At 39.3% G+C, this 21,867-nt stretch overlaps 3 protein-coding genes and 1 non-coding gene across 6 annotated transcripts; 3 read left to right on the top strand and 1 right to left on the bottom strand.

Moving 5' to 3' along the window:
• The first annotated feature begins 1,226 nt into the window (after positions 1-1,226).
• On the top strand, positions 1,227-6,266 carry LOC135617791 (squamosa promoter-binding-like protein 16). The gene is made up of 3 exons (XM_065118412.1): positions 1,227-2,729; positions 4,592-4,698; positions 5,341-6,266. Exons 1-3 carry the CDS (start codon positions 2,302-2,304, stop codon positions 6,006-6,008), a joined length of 1,203 nt encoding a protein of 400 aa, XP_064974484.1. The 5' UTR covers positions 1,227-2,301; the 3' UTR covers positions 6,009-6,266.
• Positions 6,267-6,409: 143 nt separating this feature from the next.
• Positions 6,410-11,818, top strand: LOC135617793 (uncharacterized). 3 transcript variants are annotated; one of them, XM_065118415.1, is made up of 3 exons: positions 6,410-7,364; positions 10,903-10,950; positions 11,074-11,818. In XM_065118415.1, the coding sequence occupies exons 1-2, from the start codon at positions 6,992-6,994 to the stop codon at positions 10,917-10,919; spliced, it is 390 nt and encodes a 129-aa protein (XP_064974487.1). In that variant the 5' UTR covers positions 6,410-6,991; the 3' UTR covers positions 10,920-10,950; positions 11,074-11,818. The 3 variants fall into 3 exon arrangements, with proteins under 3 accessions (XP_064974487.1, XP_064974486.1, XP_064974485.1); XM_065118414.1 differs by lacking the exons at positions 10,903-10,950; positions 11,074-11,818 and adding an exon at positions 10,031-10,687; XM_065118413.1 differs by lacking the exons at positions 10,903-10,950; positions 11,074-11,818 and adding an exon at positions 8,649-10,687.
• A 4,136-nt stretch (positions 11,819-15,954) lies between these two features.
• On the bottom strand, positions 15,955-18,213 carry LOC135616419 (triacylglycerol lipase 2-like). Its single transcript, XM_065115613.1, has 9 exons — positions 18,040-18,213; positions 17,839-17,949; positions 17,583-17,723; positions 17,401-17,511; positions 17,087-17,266; positions 16,951-16,991; positions 16,712-16,791; positions 16,441-16,536; positions 15,955-16,337 (listed from the first exon to the last, which is right to left on the bottom strand). The coding sequence occupies exons 1-9, from the start codon at positions 18,211-18,213 to the stop codon at positions 16,015-16,017; spliced, it is 1,257 nt and encodes a 418-aa protein (XP_064971685.1). The 3' UTR covers positions 15,955-16,014.
• A 3,365-nt stretch (positions 18,214-21,578) lies between these two features.
• TRNAR-ACG (transfer RNA arginine (anticodon ACG)) lies at positions 21,579-21,651 on the top strand. Its single transcript has one exon. It is a non-coding gene; the product is annotated as a tRNA-Arg (tRNA).
• Positions 21,652-21,867: the final 216 nt, after the last annotated feature.

The raw sequence follows: 21,867 nt of genomic DNA, 5'->3' as shown, positions 1-21,867 counted from the left end.
TATTTGGCGCTGCCACCGTATAGACTTTCTTCTCTATCACAAGCTTGACAGTGGAATAATGGCATGCTAATTACGTGTCATGAACCTTCACCGAAAGAAATGGGAGTCGTCATCTACGTTAGGAAACTCCTCTCTTCATCTATCACAAGTTTGACAATAGATGGGGCCCTACCATATATTTTCCATTAGTCTCTAGAGATCAAGATGGGACTATGTCACTGTGTCGGTCCCCTCAGTCCTTTTCCTAGCTTGGCACCATTAGAAGAATCAAGACATAACAGTATGTTGATTGAGCTACATTACTGTGAGGTTGGCGACGTGTGACCTGTAACCAATGGGTATCATTCTCTTCCCAACTAAATCATTTACTGCATGATTATGGTTATGAGCAACCTTAGAAGATAACCTTGTGGAGTCATCTGCCATTGCGTTCACAACCATTAATGCATTCCCTAATGTCATGGAATCTTCATCTTCCAGTGCCATCCAAGAATGAAACCATTGCCACCAGATACTGCTCTTGGTATTGTGGGCAGGTGGGTAGGTGGATCCTGCCCTAAGCTTATTTGGCCACAGGTGGGTCCTCCTCTCCATTCAATGAAGGCTTTGATTGACATTGTACCATCCTGATTCAGAAATGGTGAGTGACATCCATCACATGAAGTTTTCCAGCTATGAACAAGAAGAAGAGCCTCTGCAATTAGCAAGAGCCAAGCTCTCATGTTGGTGGTTGGACCCAAGCTCTTTCTCCCAAGTTCCCAACCTTCCAACACTTGGTAATCTGGTGATGAGACTTTGAAACCTGAGCGCAGAAGAAGAAGAAGAAGGGTGTGGCGTGCATGCCAGTTGCAGTTGTAAGCCAGGCCTCTTGGAATTGACCAACATCATCCCAAGACATGGACACCAGAAGGAAACGTGGCTGATTGAACCGAAGAACATGGAAAGTGATTTAATTGAAGAGGAGAGAGAGGAGTGGATGCATGCCATGAAGAATAATAAACGAGGAAAATAGAAACATGAGGCTAATCTCCTCCGCACCACCATTTCTACCCCTTCTTTTGTACTCTATCCCCCCCCCCCTCCCACATTGAAAAGTTGAAAGCAACCACACCCTGTCTCTCCAATTTTCCACTCTACCCCACCCCTAGTCTGCCCCCCTCCTCCTCCTCCTCCTCCTCGCTCTCTCTCACTCTCTCTCAACCTTGTTATTTTAGTCCCAGCTCCTGTTTTCTTTCGTATATAATGACTCACAGTAAAAACCTAAAAGGAACAACAAAACAGGCTCGTATGTCAGCCAAGGGACTCGTCTTGCTGCCCCTCTTGGCTTCTCTCCCCCAACCCACCCCCACTCTCATTTAATACTACTTACCGGTGTCCATCTTTACTTGACCGTCCTGCCAATAATTGTAGTCCCAACCCATCTCCATGCCTGCCTGTATCTGTGCTCAGTCTCATTGGGTGCTGGTAATGTGAGCAGAGTGGAACCTACCTCCTCTTCTCCCTTCACATTTATTGTTCCTCTTTGATGTCCCCATCTCAGGAACTGAATGGTTGGGGAGCTTAAAACCAGTTCCGCCACTTACTGCCACTGCTGCCTATTAACCTTTTGGGCTTGTGCTTTTGCATTAACCCCCCACTCCCCACCTTCCAAATCTTCCTCCTCTGTTTCATCTTTTCTAGGTTCCTTGGGGATTTGTGACTTACAAATCAATTCTGCCGCTGATTACTTCCCGGCGTGCTGCTGGCTTACGTGTTCTTGGATTCTTATCTTTACTTCTCGATTTGCTTCTTGCACTATGAGATCTCTTGCCAAGATCAGTCCATTTTGTTTGTTAGTCTTGGCCCTGCAGTTGGTTTACCTGTTCTTTGATTCCTAGGCTTGCTTCTTGATTTGCTTCTTTCCACCCGTTTGCCAAGACTGGGTTTCTTGATCCGGCTGCAGGGGGCCAACTTGGTTTTTTGGCTTGTCAACCCTATTCCTGGTTCACGCAGTCCCACTCCCCTCTTTCTTCGCTTCTTATCCAGGTTGCCACTTGTCTCTGTTGGGATCTCCACTGGTCTCGGTTCTCTTTGATTAAGGCCGTGCTTGAATCTGTAGAGGGGGAGCCCTAGTGCGTTGTGACATGAATTGGTGAGGAAGGACGCAAGATTTGACAGAGAGAGGCAGAGAAGTGTAGTTTGGTGTGAGGAGAGAGTGACAAGAGGAAGGAAAGGGAAAGAAAGGAAAAGGTCACGATAGGGTGAAAGAGATAAGAGCTCAGTGCATAACATAGCTGTAGGGCGCTTTGAGGTGTTGCTTTCATGGACTGGGATCTGAAGATGCCCCCATGGGATTTGGCCGAATTGGATCGTGACGCCGTACCAAGCCTCGGCTCCTTGGTGGCCGGACCAACCGGCGGTTCTGCCCCGCGAAGCCCCTTGAGCGGTCCGGGTTGCTCCATCGATCTGAAGCTTGGGGGAGTGGGTGATTCTGGGTCATCATACAGGTGGAAGGACCACTCCAGGATATCGTCTACGACGATGGTATCTTCATCTTCTGGTCCATCGAAGAGGCAACGGGCTTCGAGCAATGCGAGCCAGAATGCCTCGTGCTTGGTTGATGGGTGCAAAGCAGATCTTAGCAAGTGCAGGGAATACCACCGCCGCCACAAGGTCTGTGAGGCTCACTCCAAGACTCCTGTGGTTCTGGTCGGCGGCCAAGAGCAACGCTTCTGCCAGCAGTGCAGCAGGTAATGAAACAGGAGTTCCTCCGACGTTTTGGTTCACGTAGGGCAGGTTGCTTGGGTCTTTTATGCAGTATCACGGTGGCCCTTCATGCTTATTTGATCTAGGTAGATGCTTTCTATTTGCAGTATTTCGTTGTTTTCTGATCTTGGAACTGCTCAATGTCACAAGGGAAAGCCCTTCATCTGTATTCATCCTGTTGAATTCATAAAAACTGGTATAACACCCTTGTTATGTGTAGCAAAGTCTGCAGTATCTACACACATCAATTACTCATAATCTGTTGCATAACTATTTAAAGTTACTGCCTGTTCTGGATCATATTGTGCAGTTTTTTAATCGTCTTTTTTGGTTTTCTTTGGTTCTTTGAGTGTTCTTAAGGTTGAGTTTTGCTTCGGGAAAATAAGAAATCTTGCAAAGGATAATGGAACACTAGTCAGTAACTTTAAGATCTAAAATTATGTTTAGAATAATGGAACACTTGAAGAGCCACGGCCACTGGTTTTAACAAGCAGTAAGGCCTCCTTTTGTCTATAATATGAAATTACTTGGAGGGTGATTTTTTAATTGCATGATACTGTGAATGTTTATGCAAACTTCATATTAGTTAATAGGTGTCACTGGATTATTAATCTGATGGAAGTTTGCAGTACAGATCTCATTAAATGTTCATGAAGGACCAACAAGCAACACATTCTGATTGAGATGGTTCGTCTGGTTGCATGAACCATAAGATAATGGTAGACCCTTGAATAGCAAACCCAAAGCTGATTGCACAGCTGAAGCAATTGGATGAATGAGACTTAGATAAAATGCATAAAACTTGTTTTCCAGCATTCTTGAGGCCACTATCAATTAGATATGAAGGATCCAATTATTTTAGTGAATAACACTGCAACTTGTTACTTTGTACCTATCCTGGCACTATTATATAAGAGTATCTTAATAAAGGATAACAAGTTTATCCTGGCATAACCTTTCTCGTGTTCTTGTTTGTGATATTTGATATCATAAATTCATCTGACATTTCTGTAGTTTGATTGATTTGAAGCATTATTTAATCTAACAATTATGACATAATTATTTAGAAGTCTCTTAATGGATCTAACAATATTTATTAGGTACCTTACTTTAATCTCACTTTAGTATTTTGTTTTGAATGTTGAAGAACAGCTTCCTCTGAAGTTGGATGATAATCAGGTTACCTTTTGGCTTATCACTGGTGTATGCAAACATATTGTTGGCTATATCAATTTAACATGGATTTGAAAGTATTTTTTAGTGTTTTTTTTTACTTTTGTTTCATAACTTATTTTGTCCTTTTCTGTCTTTAAATCTTTGATTCAAGTCTGTATTCATAATGGATATTGTCCATCAAGATGATGAATTCTGTATGGGTTTTCAGTCTCTGTTGCAGTTATCTGTTGTGATATGTTTGCAAGCTTGTACCTATCCGCACCTGTTGTTTACTTATTGCTTGTAGGTTCAATTTTTCTCCACTTCAGCCTCTTATAACTTTTTTGAGGGGATTCTTGCTGGTATAACTTGAAGTTGCCTTTGTGTGTATTTGTTCTCTTTTTGCAGCAAAATGATATTGTTCTCTGAAAACTGGTGTGATAGTATTTTTTTTTTTTGAAGTTTTGGTGTGTATATTTCCATCTTGTTATTTGGCTTATGAAATTGTTCATGCTCCAGTTAAGATCCTTTTTGGTGTCCCAATGTGACTTCTATCTTCTTCAACACATTCTAGAAAACCGATTTCAGTGGGGATTTATTCCTTCAATTTATTCCTGCGGAATTCATTTGCTTGTAGATTTCAATTTCCTGATGAATCAATTTCCTTATCCTGAATAATCTATTCCTGCAGATTTCATTTGCTTGTAGAGTTTGATGAGGTAAAGCGTAGCTGCAGGAAGCGTCTTGATGGACACAACAAACGTCGAAGGAAACCCCAGCCGTGTTCTGTAAATTCAGGTAGCTAGTTTAGGATCACTTAGATTGTGGCATCATTCTTAAAATTTCTGCTTTTTTTCTTAATCTCTCGCTGCAGTTCAAATTTTGTTGCTTATGATTAGACCCTTGTGGCTTAATATTATCTTCTTCAGCACCCATCTCAAAAACCTGCCAATTTTAAGCATGTGCATCTTTCTACTGTCAATGCCTCTATGATTAATTTCCTTATAATAAGGATGACCAATATATGTGATGTGGCACGATGATGGCTTGCCAGCTAAGGTTGGCAAGGAATGTGCCTCGTGCATTGTTGTCCATGCCATGGAGCTGGTCATGTTCTTATGCAGCATGGACAAAGCTCATTATCGTGCATGCATTTGTCATTGAACAACCAGTAATACTTGAATCTTCTTAATAAGCTGAATTGAACTGACAACAAAGTAATTTTGCAAGCACTAGCTATTTATGACTCAATCGTTCATGATGTTATTCAGTAGTTGCTGCAGTTGCCAAATGACTCCAATGACACCTTAGTAGATATGTAGTAAATGATGTTTGCAGAACTTTGCATTTGTGGCTTGTCTCTAGGGAAGTCTACTCCTAATCATTGACAGAATCAATCGACCTCCTATTGTCCATATAAATTGTTTCTTGCATGTACAGGAACCAAATACTTGGCATACCCTCAAATCTTTCCACCCACCTCAGCAGAATCAAACTGGGCTGGAATTGTCAAAACAGAGGACAGCACAGGATATACGCAGTGCACAGTTGCAGATCTCATCATCAACAGGAACCCTTTTCTTTCCGACTCTTCTCACCGCTACAGCAAGGAAAGAAAGCAGTTCCCTTTCTTGCAAGAGAGCGAGACCAGCCTCAGCAGCATAAGCACACTTGGATCTTTAGTAGGCCAAACACATTTTATGACAAGCACCATGTCTGGAGTCGGCAGCAGCAGCAACAAGATGTTCTCCAATGGGCTATCCCAAGTACTCCACTCCGATTGTGCTCTCTCTCTTCTGTCATCGCCGACACAGACATCGGGCATCAAACTAAGCCATGGTATGCCATCATCTGATCAAATCCCCATGGCTGAGCCTCTTGTTCCAAGTTTGCAGTATGGCAATGTCACACGTTACTCTCACTCCGCACCAAGAAATGTTTCACCGGTGGAATACTCGTGTTCGGTCATGGGCGACAATCATGTGAGCACCGTCTTGGCTTCCGATGATGCTACCGATGCTGATATCCATTGTCAGAGTATATTTCATATCGGGGACGAAGGCCCCTCCAATGGGACCTCTCAAGCTCTTCCCTTCTCTTGGCAGTAGTTAGGGTATCCTCCGAGAGCTGTCATCGAACAGAGCAGAGTCTCATCATCCTTCCTCTGTCAGGATTTCTCAAGCTACTTGTTTGATGTAGTTCTCTGCATTTAGTTACTGACCACTTCTGGAATCAGTCATCTAGGAGCCTATATCATGGCCTTTGACATTCTGCAACTCACGGTGGCTGGAGCTATGAATTTTGTATTATCTGCTTCTACTCATCTGCAGTATAAATCATTCTCCAAGAAATTCTTGTTTCAGACACATATTTAATGTTTCGGTTTGGAGGATTCACTGATCCAGACTTGGGCTTTCACGGAAGCTGACGAGCTTGATGTCCTGGATTTGGTTTGTACCTGTAATTGATCTCTCTGCAGTCATTGCAAGGTGGATGGCCAGATCAACTATTCAGAAATATCAATCATGAGGCTTGTAAAATGAGATTGAATCAAATAATGCTTGAGAGCTTCTCTTAGAACGAACACTCACAGATTGGCCATGAAGAGTCAAATCATAAGGTAACGTTCTTCTTTATATCAAATACATTTAAATATCTTCTAGTATTTTTACGAAACCTTCTTTCGTTTATTTCTATCCCTTCCTCCATGGAAGCTAATCGGCAACGAAGTCTCTCCACGGAGAACGGACGGAAACCAAGCAGATATTTCCGGGAACGTGTCGAGATAAATCCTAAAAGTGAGCCGATATCGCTCAACCTTATCCTCTTTTTTATCCTCGATTTGACCGACCTTTTCTCCTTTTTCCTTTTTTTTTTGCAATAATAAAGCTTTTGTTTACTCTTTTGTCATCACAATAATTAAATAGAAACTATAGAAACAAGTATATATATATATATTACAAACGACGGAATCGCGTTCAACTTCATTTCAAAATGCCACCATATCGATCAATTCCGTCCGTCTCCCCTCTTCGTCTTCTCCCACCAGCGTTTTAGTGCACTGTTTAGGGTTTCTTCTTAGAATCTGGACATGACGGGAGGCGACCAGCCATCGCGGCTTCTCTACGAGCTCTGCGCTCTCCTCCTCGAGGTCCTCCGCACCCCTCACCTCGCGCCCCTGCCTGCCGACGCACCCTCGCGGCCACCGGTTGATGCTGCGACGGCGAGGAGGCGGGTGCCGACACGGATGTCACCGGCACGGTTCGCCTCTCTCCTCCTCGGGGCGTCGCTGGCGTTGATGCTCTGCGGGTTCGTCACGTTCCTGATCGGGTTCATACTGATGCCCTGGGTGGTTGGGCTCGTGATCCTGTTCTACTTCGTGGGGATCGTCTCGAATCTGCCCGGGTTGGGAAGGGCCATCCTTAGCCCCGGTAGTGGCCCCTCAAGCCCCAAGGAAATGCCAGGTCAATGTCGAGAATGAACCCGTTGCGTTTTTCCTTTTCCCTCAAAAAATTTCTGCCAATCGACAGGTTACGTATTGAAATATATTTGAAAATAGATGATTAATGTTCTTTTCTCTTATTATACGGAAATCTCTACAGTTACGTATTGAATTATATTTGAAAATTGATGATTAATGTTCTTTTCTCTTATTATATAGAAATCTCTACATGCATAATATTTACTTGTTGTTTCTGCAATTTACTACTTTTAGAATAGAATTTTGTTTTTCTTGTCTTGTTAGAATGTTTGGTGTAGTTTATAAATTGTAATTGCATCTCTAAGCTTTCATTATCTTTTGACCATGTTATGTATTGAATTGTTTTGGTAATTGATCTGTTTTTTTAGTTATCTGCCTTTTTTTTTGTGACAACTATTTATTGTTGTAGGTTCTTTAAAAAAATGTTCTATAGTTAGAGAAGTATATTCTGTTGTTCAATTACTGCTATGATTCTTTTTCTTTTTTCATTTGACATTTCTTGGGCGCATCAGGCCCCATCTAGTGGTGGTAGACCCTCACAGAGGAGGACAGACGACAGGTGCACAGTAGTGTCATTGTGATGGTTTGAACTCTCAACCTGTGGGTGCACATACACCATCAGGTTATGTGCACACATAATATTTTTGCCAACATGTTTTTGCTGTCAGCATTATCCGATCACGACTTTGTCTTCTGAATTCTTCACCTGGATCTTGGAGTTTGCTTCTGCTGTAGTTTACTTAATTTACACAAGAATGAATCTTGGAGTTACAAGCACTTAGAGTTCTATGCATTATCATTAGTGCTTGATGGTATGCTAAGAGAATCAATTTTTAGCAATTGCCTATATTAATGACCTGTGTAAGTAATTACTTTAATCCGACTGATTTTCTTACTGAAGATAGTGTAGTCAGGTACTTTAATATGATATATTTGTTATGCATAAACACATTTTTTTATCTATCATTTTCTGATTCTAACAAAGGAAATTAATATTAGAAAATTTCCTAGGCCTACAATTGGCATATAGATGCATTATTTTGACATTTAAATCAAAGTTCTAGCTATGTAAACTTTGAATAGAACTTGTAGGAAGTTTAGAATATTTTTCTTAAGCAAAAAGGTTTACCTATGCTCTTTTACTTCAACCAAGGATAAAAAATCTCTTGCGAATGTACATAGTTGTTTATAGCCTTATTGTCAAATTCATAAAGAGTGTTGTAGATACCTCAAATAGGTAGATTTCAAACTATGGTGCAACTACTAGGGATGATATGTTCACGCTATTGCCGCCGCTGCTTGCTGCTGCTGTCGCCACTCGCCGCTCTCGCTGTCGCTCCCATTGTCGCAGCTCGCTGCTATCACTCCCGCTATCGCTGCTACCGTTGCCACTGGCTCTGCTCACCGCTTTCGCTCCCGCTGCTGCTGCCGCTGCTCATTGCTACTGTTGCCACTGTCTCCACTCGCCGCTTCTACTCCTGCTCCTGCTCCTGCTGCTCGTTGCTGTCGGTGCCACTGTCGCCGCTTGTCGCTCCCGCTGTCGCTGCTGCTACCGTTGCCACTGTCGTCGCTCGCAGCTGTCGCTCCCGCTCTTCTCAGTCAACACCCTCGGTCTTCCGACTCTTTCCTTACACTCTTCTCCTCTTTCGATAGTATACTGTTAACAGTATATAGTTAATAGTATACTGTATACTGTTAACTGTATACTAATAATAGTATTTATATTTGATTAATTTAATAGCATATTTTTATTTAAAAATTTAAATAATTATATTTATTAATTATATTATATATTTTTATATTTTAGAGCCTCACTTCGCTCGGGCGAGCGCCTAGCACCTCGGGCGTTTTTGAACCTTGGTGCCTTTTGACGCCTAGCGCTTTTTAAATCACATCTTCTGTGTCTTTGTGTCTCACTAACAATTTAATTTGCTTTTGCTTGCACATTTTTGGATAGCTACAAAGTAAAGATGTTCAATCTATTTGCAAATACTTAGAAATTGATGTCATTGCAAGAGTCTTGTGCTTTTCTTTTTCACTTGCATGTCAGGAAAAATATGACCTTAAATGAATGTTTCTCTTCGTGAGAACTCTTCTTATCTTTTGGATGATGTAAGCTGCTTAGTGAAGACTAAGATATAGTTGTTCAGAATATAGCTTTAATTTGTTTTCCTAGAGTGCTTTTGCAGTGTCATGCTAGCAATTGATCCCAAAGCATGCATATTGTTCAATTGCTTATGGGAGTACAATCTGGGACCAGAATGAAATTTAGATATCTAGTGGGCAGGTTATGCGATTTAGGAGGTAGTTTCTGATTACCACTGTTATATTAGGTAAGCTGTAATTTTAAGTGGTCTTATGTAGAAGCCAGGGGAAGAATTGGTTTCTTGGGAGAGAATGAAAGGTAAACATTTTGGATAATCCATATGCTTTTCCGATCTGTATGAGTTTTGTTCAATTGTGTTCATGTGTGTTGTTTACATGTCTGTCCTTCTGTGTGCTGAGAAGAATGTGATGGAAAGGGCCCGATTTGAAGATACAATTCATAAAATTTCTGGAGTATTTTTGTTAAGTAAAACTCACTTCCCTTCAATTGACAAATTTTCCTTGTCGATCAATTATTTTCCCCTTTTTTGTTGTTTTCGGCAGGCCCACTGTTCTCTAAACTTCCAATTATTTGATTGTGGAGCTCAGACATGCAATAGTTGATACTGCAGATCATGAAGACGGTAACTATGAACCTTCGAGGATCGCCTTGATTCTTCCTTGATGTCAGTTCGATGGGTGCTTGAATCTTGTTTTCATTCTTTTTCCCATACCATGTACCTGTTAGTGTTCCATGGCTGCTCGAGGACCTCTTTGTTGCTGCAGAGTTTGCACATAAAATTAGTTACAAGCATCTTGGATTGGCTGATGCTCCTGTGGGTTGGGTGTCTCTATATGAGAGGCTACAACAAGGGCAGCCATCGCTTAATCTTTATATGATACAGAAGTACATGGTAGATAGAAGTCACCATTTATGGCTTCACACACTTTGTGGTATCAGACCACAATTCATGGCTTTCCATGGAGGTAATCCTGCTGTTGTTTATCACAGTAACTAGAACTGAGACTAATTCATCCATCACTGGGCTGAGCTCTATGAACAATGCAATTGGTCTATTATTTAGTTTTTGATGAGTTCTGTCACAATCATATTAGTTACCGGTAAGCTAAAATTTCTGATGGATTTGTTTCTTCAAGTGATGTATTATGTTATACTTGTTTTAGACAAAATCACACACATATACATTCTTCTAATTTTAATTTTTGCTTAGATATATTTTGATGAAACTCAAAAGCTTGCTGATGAAACTCAAAAGCTTACTGAGTTTTTCGAGTCAAAAGGCAACAAAAAAAAAAAAACCATAGATATCATTCTTTTTATTGTAAAATGCTTTCATGTTGAAAAATGTATAACAAAGTGTGACAAGTGCTTAATTATCATATTTCTTCTTATAATGAGTTTTGTTGTGACACAGGCCGTTTGGACGAGTAAATATCAATTGGCACCCAATGCTCCGAAAAAGGTTATATTTTTTTTTGTGAATAATATATAATTGGTTGGAAAATTTTGAGTTATTGAGTGAAAATAGGAATTTTCGATTTCAATGACATCCATCTATTTTATTGGATTTAAATCTGTGCTTCAGAGATTACATGATTTGCTAGCTTTCACCCGTTCGATTCAAGATGGAGAAAGAAAGGAGTAGCGGTTGCCTTCTTCGAGCGTCGTGCGGGTCCCAACAACGGTCCTGGTGGCCCCCGCCTAGCTTGCTCTGGTTGTTCGCATACCGTTTATATACGACTAAAAAATCGACCGTAAAAGTTAATGGACGACGCAATCGACTTGGAGACGGAGTCGTCTGTTTGTTTGCGGGACTCGAAGTGACCATACTACTCCTCCCCCGCTTTCGCTTTCTTCCCTCGGTAACCCACTAACCCTCGCTTCGATCCGCATTGGGTTTGTGGTGGGCCATGAGGCCTCGAGCACTAATCTTCTTCGAATCCCGCAGTGGATGCATTGGGTTCCGATGCTCTTGTGACTGTAGGCCAAAACAGATGGAGCAGAGTCAGAAGGGCTGTTTTCCCAGTGTTCTTGAGATCACTCTCGTCGACTTGCCTGGAACAACAAAGGTGCCCCACTTGGTGACCAATCAAATGACATTGAAGCCAGGATTAGAATGATGATTTCGTCATACATCAAACGTAAGACTTGCATTATATTAGCAGTTTCACCAGCGAATGCAGATCTGGCAAATTCTGATGCACTTCGATTGGCAAGAATTGCTGATCCAGATGGTGGGCTTGTCAGTTGTTTCCCATCTTTTGCTTCATATTTTGTTGGCAGAATATTAAACACGGGTTAGGCTAGCAAGAATATAAGAATATTTTCGAGAGCAAGATTAGAATTGCTAGATATGATCATGAATTAATATTATTTGCTTATAAGAGATTAAGCAAATAGGAAAAAAATATAAAGAGATCGATTTCCTGTGTTGTTTTTTTTCTCCTTTAATTTTCTCTATTTTGACTGAAATGGGCTTAAGTATTATATAATTAATGGATGTGAACCAAGTTTCGTCTTATTAGTTCGAACCGATATGTCGATACATCCTTAGTATTATACATGTGCTGAGTGTTGACACAATGGGGAATGTCGATGGCATAGGAAAACCCTAAAAAATATACTAAACAAAAAAATTAGATTAAGATTTTTAAGTTAAAAATAATTATAAATTTAGTACAATTTAAGTAGAAATATTCTAAATTAGGAAATAAAATAGTGATATATCTTTTTTTCGAACTTTAAGGAGTAACTTTATTACATGTTCTAAACTGTCCTTTTGTTGGTATTAAATTATCTAAAAATAAATAATTTGAATTATTTGATTTCGAGTTAAAATTTATGATTTAAATGAATGAAGTAGGAAATGGATTGATTGATGGATATGCTTTGTTCTTGTTAAAAAAAGATTAAGAGTAGAAAATTTAGAGAGAGTAGGGGAGTGAATGAGGGGTATAAAGGGTTTAAAAATCCTTTGAAATGGTTCAAATGATCAAATGGATCATTCGAACCAAATCAATCCTAGCTATTGATCGGTATCGATCGAAATCTAATAGTTACCGATTGGTGTAGTTCAGTAAAAATCAGATTTTAACTATTTCACATAGTACATGACCTAAATTTAGCAATATGAGGTCATTTATCATAGACCGCTTGATACAAGATGGTTCATGTGTCAGTCTCTTATTGGATCAATATGTATTATCGTATCGAGTGTTACACTGTGGCATGATAAACATAGATGGATAAATAAAAAACATGCTAAAAAAAAAAGTGGTATTAAGACAAGGATGTTGATATGGATATGCAAATTTATTAGGAAATATTGAATTAGAAAAAAATGTTTGCAATCATAACAAGTAGGCTTAATCCTAATAGAGGATAAGATTATAAAAATAATAGTTGAAATAATAGACATATTCAAAGAAGATCTGTAGACGTTTTTGTTAGACACATTATATTGTTTAGTGGTGTAATAAGATTGCGAGGGCCCTATAATATACAGAGGGTCAACTCATCTTATTTTGACATTGATGTATTCCCAAACATAACTCAAATGGGAAACGATCCTTGTAGCACCCCAAATAAGTGACACATTACAGTATTGTGATGATTGTTCGTTAGTTTAGTAGTTGATGATCTGTTCTTGCTCTTCTCACTAGGAAGCATGATTTTTGGAGAGAGATTGGTGTGTGAAATGCAACTTTTAAATAATTAACGAACGATAGTTCACGTTGATGAAAATAACCTACATCTTCATGAGATTTTTTTCTTGCTTAGGGTGTATTTCGACAATTTAAGATCCATTATTATCATATATGATATCCTTTCAATTGTTGTTAACGGTTGATATCCTCCTTCTGGGCATCTTCGTCCCTACTGTCTCTTACTTTATCCTCTTCTGTGCCTCCCACCCATCACGCTTACTTACGATGTGATGGTCTAGTTCTCTCTTATCTCTACCTCCGACCTTTCCTATCTCCGCCTCTTCGCCTTCGTTCGTCATTATGGCCTCCATCGCTTTCTCTTCTTCGATAAGATAGATTTTTTTAAAACTTAAATTATATATTATTATATTAATAATTTATTATGAGTAAGCATTTCATGTAAGCAGACTATAATGCCTGTCAACTTAGACTTACCGGAAGAGGCTTATATGTTATATTTTTAAAAGTATAAGGGTTATTTTAGATATAAAAAAAATTATAAGAGCTTAAGTGGTCTATGACCAAAATCATACGGGCTAAAATATATCTTTTTATACTTAAATTATATTTATCATTATATTAATATTTTATTATGAGTTAGTATGTAATGTAAGTAAATTCTAACGTTTATTAACTCAAATTTGACGGAAGGAACTTATATGCTATATTTTAAAATATATAGATGTTATTTTAGATATAAGTAAACCGTAAGGGTTTAAGTGGTTTATGGTCAAAACCACATGGGCTAAAATAAATCTTAACCCTTTGAATTTTTATGATCTATTCAAACTATCTTACATAGCAGTTATAAGATGAAATGCCATAGCATAGATCATGATAATTGGGGAACTACAACTGATGAGACACATGCATAAAAAAAGATGAGGCCCTAAACTCTCATGATAATAAGGTTGCAAATGAGAAGTCCCAAAAACAGAAAAAAGTTAGCATTATTTGAAGAGACAAGGATAGCAAGAAAGGTGCAACTAATGACTTACAAGAAAAGAAAGAGGATAAGGAGATGACTTATATGCAATGAAGTTTGAGGAGAGAAAGGCCAAAATTTAACAAGGAGTTGCAGTCTATGAAGCAACTATATAAAAAAAAAGAAAATGATGCTATCTTTGTTAAGTTGGGTTCTGACAAGGATTTAGGAAAAAAAAAAGAAGGAAAACACTTATCATGATGAATGAAACAAATAATCAATAAGTTCCTAAAGGTAGCTAAAAGAATTCTTAGATATATCAAGGGAACTCTCAACTATGATATTCATTATAAACAAATAAAAGATTTTAAGTTATATTTTTATATTGATATTGATTGAGCTGGTGATGCAAATGATAGAAAAAACACTTCAAGTTTTGTGCTTGGCCTTGGCTTAGGTGTAATTTCACATATAACAAAAAAACAAAAATGTATTGCTCTCTCAAACTCTAAGAAGAGTATGTTACGATTACAAGTATATGTCACATAATTTGACTCTAAAGAATTCTAGCATATATCCAAGAAAAATAAGATGAATTAACTAAAATCTACTATGATAAAAAGTACTATTACAATGACGAAAAATCCTATTTTCCACAAAGCGCACTAAACACATCAAAGTTCCATATCATTTTATTCGTGAATTGATTGATAAAGGAGAAATTCATATAGACTATTACAACTGGAAGATTAACTTGTCGATGTCTTTACAAAAGCATTAGCGAAAAAAATTATTTTTTTCAAAAATAACTTTAAGTTGCAACTATTTTGAATTAAGAGGGTGTGATAAAATTAATTCAAATAGTTAGAATTAGATGAAATAAAAGATAAAAAAAATTAGATTAAGATAAATAAAAGATGATGAGAAGATTTATGGAGATATGATGGATTTTTTATTTTTTATTTTTTAAATTATATTGTATCATTTAATTAATATAAAAATAAATATTTTTGGATGAATCCAAAATATTAAAGTATTCTTTATTTTTTAATTATTTTTTAAAAATTATATAAACTCATCGAGCTATCATTTATTTATGCTGTGGTTATACTCCTGCCTAATATTCATCCATCATCGATATCCTCATTACTTGTGTTATGATAGATATTCTTTCGATTGACGAGGCATTAGATGCGATACCACTTGAAGCTGAAAAGGTCGAAAAGGGATATAGTATAGATGGTGATTCGACTGGTTAGACATATGATTTATTTATCTTTCGCCTCCCTTTGTACACGAATCTCCCACAAAGTGAGTACACAAAGAATGTTAAGTCAACAACATGTTAGAACATATGGTTCTATTTAATTAGGTAAGATATATTATAGATATGATTGGATTCTGATTATGGTTATAGGCCAATAGAAAAGAAGTCTATACTATAGAATTCCTTAGGAGATAACCTTGATGGGAGGAACTCTCCTAATAACTTATCCTAGACCCTTTGCTCTCGCCTATAATTAGACAAGACCTCTAGGGACTAAGGGCAAGAGATTAAGGTTTTTCTCTCAATCTCTTCTTCCCCTAAACCCCTAATCCATCAATCTAAATGGTCTTGTGAAAAGATAGGAAGAGAAGAGAAGGATCTAGTTCTCCTTGTAGATCGTTGCAGATTGATATTTCAGATTCGAAGATGAAGCGTTTATAGATCATATAAGGTTTATTTTTCTGAACAACAAGAAAAGGTACGCATCGTAATATTGTTAGATCCAATTTATTTGATTTCAATATTAGTATAAAAACTTTTTCATTACAGATAGCATGATTACATATTTTAAACTAACACAGCAATCGCATATAGTTATAATTAAGCACCGCACCGGGAAGAAGCCCATCAACTGTGTTTGCCGAAGAATGCGATGAGGCCGTCGTAGACGACCTGCTTGGCATTCACCCCCATCACGAAGTCCAGATGTGCGTACTCCTTCACCAGCTGAGCCACGAGCTTGTCGGCGTCATGGTTGCGGAGATCTTTCAACAGCAGCTGCACGTCCTTGACGTCCGACAGCATGTCACCGCCGCCGTAGCTGAGCAGCAGCGGCAGGTGGTGTGGAATGTTGGGCATGTGGTACTCGGGTGGGCTGCTCTGCCCATACGCAACCATGTTGGCCATACTGCTCCCGTAGTCGTATTTTGTTATCACTCCACTTCTGATCGCTGTGAGTGCTCAAAGAAAGTTTTACATACTCTTTTGTGAGAAAGAAATCTAAGTAGCTCAAGTATATGAATGATATTTTGGATTTGTATCAGACTGACTGACTCTGTAAAAAATGGACGAGTGTCCTCACGGATGTCGGCTGGAGTTCATACTTCAAGTACATGTCAACAGTGGAGTAATTGAGGCAGCAGTTTGGCCCTACATCCAAAGTGAGTGTGTGTGCGTGTGTTTGTGAGTGCAGAATAAGGAAGGAAAAGCCATTACACATATGTAAATTAATTGAAAGACTACAATAATAAACACATATATGATTAAAGTCAAATCAAACATATGTTGCGGGCGGAATATTATCAGCGGAATAATTTGTGCGTACCTGTGAATGATGCCATAAGGTCGTAGCAGTTCACCCCCGGCATAGCGCAGACGAACTCCAAATAATTGGTTCCGACTGCCCTGCTTATCCATTAGGGAAGACAGTTGAATTAGAAGGAAGAGCTTTAACGATAACATCACTCAATGTATGGTCGGTCGGTCATGTTGATAAGGCCTCTGATGCTTTTGTCAGCACATTTTCTTTTGACAACAACAAGAGGGATGTGTTAGTTTACGTACCCTTTAGGATCAAATTCTCCCACTCCAAGTGCTCCCAACATCTGCAAGAAAAAGCAAGAAAGCTATGACACAACTCTGAACGTAGGTAAATTAGAAGAAGATACTGTGATGTAGCTTCCTCCCCCCCCTTGATGACAGAAAAATTCAAAGAGTGTTGTGAACTCGTTCTTACTTCTCCTGAGAATGCGCTGCCTGCAGCTCTTCCGATTGGAGTTGTCATGTAAGTCAGATAGGCCACCGGAGTCAAAAGGGCAGCTGACTTGATCTTATCCACCAGCTTCCCCTCGGAGAATGCTGATAGAGCTGTCAGAGTTCCCTGTAGCATCATCCAACGTCAGTCAGTTGTTGTAGTTGTAGTGGTGGCAGTAAGTAGCAGAACATACATGCAAAGTAATTCAAAGTGGAAGGAAGAATGACATGTTTGGCATTAAAGTACGAAAAGTCTCCTACCATGGAGTGACCAACATAGTGCAGCTTCCGCCCAGTTTTCCGGAATACAAAACCCACAGTGGCAGGCAAATCAAAGCTGGCCAACTCATCCCATGACCACGCCCAATAAGCCTGCGAGACAACAACAGGATGATGAACCTGCTCAAGACTTCATAATCAGCATTGTAGAGAAGATGACCAACCGGGTTTGATGTATCGAGAGACTCATGGCGACGGCTCCACCTGGTGCCCCTGCCGTGTGTGATCCAGACATCGAATCCGTTGTCTGCAAGTACGAAAGCCAGTGATTGTTGAGGTGGATTCAGAAGCCATGTCATCCCGTCCTGCCATCATTCATCCATCATGCGTCAATAATCAGAAGAAGAATGACGAAGACGACAACGTACTGTACGTACATGCATGCATGGCAACACATGCAGATTGCTCGAGGAAACGTACCATGAGGACTCCATGTTGGAGCAGCACAGGCTGCCTCTTCCCCGCGCTGCCGCCTCCTCTTCCTTGTGGGATCCTGTGCATGGTCAGTATGTACCCATCTTGCGTCTTCACCTGCAAGGGACGCAACGCAGCAAGCTTCAACCACTCATGCCATGCCCGCATCAATCATCCATCCATCCACATTTATCTGCACTCGGCTACCTCATATTCTTGGCACTCGTAACCCTGAGGGCTCACCACGGCGGTGCACACGTCGTCATCCGGAGGCTCGAGGCTCTGCAGCAGCTGCCGTCGTCCGTGAGCTCCGGCCAGCTCGCAATGGAAGCCCATGGAGAGGACGAAGGTGATGACGAGAAGCCAGCAACGGAATCCCATGTTGGAGGTAAGCCAAGGATGAGATCACCTACTTCACCAAGGATTGGCCTTGTTATAGTGAGGAGGGTGAGGAGGAAGTCGGTGAAGGATGATACCTCGTTCATGGCCTTCTTATAGGGCGGAGGAGGAGGAAGGAGATGGAGAGGGTGATCTGTGCAGGCAGTTGAAGGGTGGTGATGCGTGATCTTCGCTACTTGTTACTGACATTGTTATGGCCTTTCACAACTGCATGTAACTGTACAAAAGTTGAAAAATAGATTGTTGTTGTGTGCAATACAAGAAGTCGAACTAAATTTAAACTCTTCACCTCTACAGTATATGACATGCCGTTTAAAAAGGCCCGCATAACATATTATTAGGCAAATTCATGCAAACGTGATAGAAGAACATTGAGATCACGGAAAATGTCACAAGAGATTGTGTCTTCGGATTGAAAATAAAAGATACTATTGGTAATGGATCATGATGACACTATAATTTTAGCAGTGAACCATTTGTTTCTTTTTATTCAAAACTTTTTATTGGTGATAGGTTGACGATATTCCTACCTAGTGAACATGTATAGTGCATGCTCTGAGTGTCACGATAGGGTATATTATGTATGCCTCAGTGATAGAATAGGATACCTTATGCCTCAATGATATGATATATCATGTATGTCTTGCTATGTACGAGGCCTAATAAAGCAGATGCTCTGAGTGTCACAAGCATGTATCAGACGGATCCAGGCTTGGAGCACTAGAAAGCAGTAAAGTGTATCCTTAAGTACTTGAGAAGAACTAAGGATCTTTTACTGGTATATGAAGGTAATAGCCTCAAGGTTGAAGGCTACACGGACTCGAGTTTCTAGTCCGATATCATTGATAGCAAGTCGAATTTGGGGTATATGTACACCATAAATGTAGAAGTAATATGCTGGAAGAGTTTCAAGCAAGATACTATTGCTGACTCGACTACAGATGCGGAATACATTGTTGTGGCAAAGACAACAAAGGAGAGAGTTTGGATGAAGACATTTATAACAAATCTGAGCGTCGTGCCAACTAGCAAGGAGCCTATTCCCGTATATTGTGACAACAACGAGGCGATTGCTCAAGCGAAGGAACCAAATCTCATCAGAAGTCTAGGCACGTTCTAAGGAGGTTCCACCTGATCAGAGCGAATGTGAGCCGAGGAGATGTAGTAGTGGAAAGAGTTACATCCGAAGATAACGTTGCAAATCTATTGACAAAACCGTTATCACATATTGTCTTTAAGCGTCACAAGGGTCTGATGGGGATCAGACACATAGATGATCGACTTTAGGTCAAGTACGAGATTTCTAGTCATAGGTGCCCTAGAAGCCAATTACGTTAGTGATGACACGTATAACTTGACACGCAGTCTTTTTGCTTAATATTATTATTTGATATTTTATCACTTTATATTGTTTGTAGCTTGAATATATTGTAATGTCCATGGATCTATATAATGGGAGTCGGATCGTGATGAGATCATGATAATGAGATCGATTCACCTTTAAACATAAATCCTAAATAATCCCGATCATAGATTACTAGAGACGGACATCAAGATAATCGAATAGGTCGGTGTGCTTTATACTCATCTATATGATGGATGCAGCTGGTCTCAGAGCTACTCATGTGGGGACACTAGGGATACATTACAAGTGCTCATTTGAGAATGAGTTCATTGATTGATATGTTTACGGAATGCTAGATGGTTGATGATATCTTATTGTCTGACACCGATTCCATAGTCCTAGTGGTGTTTCTGGTCCTTAGACTTGAGGCACCAAGAATGTCTTGTATAAGTATTTTATTCTTTTATACTAGACTTATAGGTCTGGAGGTTCCAGATCTAGCACAATCGGTCATCGGGAGTGGTAGCCAACCTTACGAGGATAATTAACTATTAATAGAGGATCATCCACTGTCGGTATTATGAGAAGAATATCTCATGTGTTCTTGCTTAGACAAATCTCTAGCTAGGATAATTCGAATTGAAAGAGAAAGAGTTCTCCGAGGGAATCCGATTAGAGCGAGACTCGAGTAGAAACCGTATGGGTCTGATAGCACCATGCCCGGTATACAATCTCTGGGATATTAGATAGATGAGAGACTATATGTATACGATAACCGAGGATAGACTGGTCTAATGGATTGGATTCCCCTATATCATCTGGGGACTGCGACGTAGTGGCATAGTACATCCACAGTTTATGAATTGAGTGAATTATTATGGAGATAATAATTCACTGAGCCAGAAGGAGTTTTGACATGTATGATTCACGGCCAACTTAATATTCGTCCTAGAGGGTCACACACATATAGTAGGTATTGCAATGAGTAGAGGTTCGGATATGAGATATCCGCTGGAGCCCATATCTTATTGGATATCCAATAAGCCCATGAATTATTGGATTCTATAGATGAGATCCAATAAGAGCCTATGAGAGATTATTGAATGGAGATATAATAATCTAATAGGCTTGGGTAGTCGGATGAAGATCTACTACCTAATAGGACATGATCCATTAGGGTTAAGTTGACAGAGGACCTCTATAAATAGGAGGAAACTAGTGGTTCATGAGCTATATAGCCTTTTTGGTTGCCTCTCCTATTCTCCTCCCCTTCTCCTCGTCAAAGCAGGCCTAGAGTTTTGAGGAGCATCGTCGTAGCCCTACTGTGTGGATCACTGCTAGAAAGAAGGTCACTAAACCTCCTTCACCCTCTCATAAAGATCTATAGGGATTCAGGGATATATGATATCTCTAGGTAACATAATCTTTCGTATACGTAGTTTTCAGTTTTTGCGTATCAATCTTCGCACGACGACGAACACATATTTGAAAATTTGAAGATTTTATTTTTTTGTTCTTTCACTGTATATGTGATGCCGCCCTCAGATTTCCTTACGGTCAGTTCCTATAAATACATGTATTCTTGTAAAGAATAAAAATATATTTGAAAGTGAATTTTAATAAAACAACTACTTTGTTTTTTTACAACAAAGAATAGAAATGTCAATTTATTTATTTTAATCATATATTATTATAGTATCATAAGAATACTTTTCACAAAGTTAGGTTATATTATTCCATGAGATTTTTAATGAGGTTTCAAACCTTTAAATCACACATAAAAACATTATAAGATAAGAATTATTTGACTATGAGAAAAGAAGCATTCGTTTAGAATCTTAGAAGACTAAAGGTCGATAAATAAAGAATATATCAAAAAACAGCAAAAGATTTGCTTAGTTTAGTATTTTTTATTAACATCTTCGAAAGAAAATTAAAATTCCCATTATCGTATTAAAATGACTAAGGTATTTTACTGTGTTTAAATTTCACAAATATTGTCGACTCTGTGGCCCAATGGATAAGGCGCTGGTCTACGGAACCAGAGATTCTGGGTTCGATCCCCAGCAGAGTCGTATGAAATCAATTTTATTTTATTAATTTTTTTTAGTGAAAATACATCTATTTTTGGATTAAATTAAATATATTTTTTTATTTAAATAAAAGCTGGCTTCTTACCTGGCCATATAGATTCATGGTGTGGCAGCACCATGATTTGAGATGTGCAAGCAGGCCTTTCAAGGACTTCGCAGCTGCTGAGCCATCTTTGCTTGCCATAGGCCGTAGGGTTT

This window comes from Musa acuminata, chromosome BXJ2-7 (genome assembly GCF_036884655.1).
Source record: "Musa acuminata AAA Group cultivar baxijiao chromosome BXJ2-7, Cavendish_Baxijiao_AAA, whole genome shotgun sequence".
Classification (NCBI taxonomy): Eukaryota; Viridiplantae; Streptophyta; class Magnoliopsida; order Zingiberales; family Musaceae; genus Musa; species Musa acuminata.
This window is presented reverse-complemented; position numbering and strand designations above follow the sequence as displayed.

Bases quoted from the DNA above. Each gene is read 5' to 3' on its own strand.
- LOC135617791 (XM_065118412.1), top strand. From the start codon at position 2,302: ATGGACTGGGATCTGAAGATGCCCCCATGGGATTTGGCCGAATTGGAT. The intron at 2,730-4,591 runs GTAATGAAACAG...CTATTCCTGCAG, and splicing joins TTCTGCCAGCAGTGCAGCAG to ATTTCATTTGCTTGTAGAGT. The intron at 4,699-5,340 runs GTAGCTAGTTTA...TTGCATGTACAG, and splicing joins GCCGTGTTCTGTAAATTCAG to GAACCAAATACTTGGCATAC.
- LOC135617793 (XM_065118413.1), top strand. From the start codon at position 6,992: ATGACGGGAGGCGACCAGCCATCGCGGCTTCTCTACGAGCTCTGCGCT. The intron at 7,365-8,648 runs GTCAATGTCGAG...TGCAACTACTAG, and splicing joins AAGCCCCAAGGAAATGCCAG to GGATGATATGTTCACGCTAT.
- LOC135616419 (XM_065115613.1), bottom strand. From the start codon at position 18,213: ATGGGATTCCGTTGCTGGCTTCTCGTCATCACCTTCGTCCTCTCCATG. The intron at 17,512-17,582 runs GTTGGTCATCTT...GTTGTCTCGCAG, and splicing joins CTCTCGATACATCAAACCCG to GCTTATTGGGCGTGGTCATG. The intron at 16,537-16,711 runs GTACGCACAAAT...CTTTGGATGTAG, and splicing joins CCTTATGGCATCATTCACAG to GGCCAAACTGCTGCCTCAAT.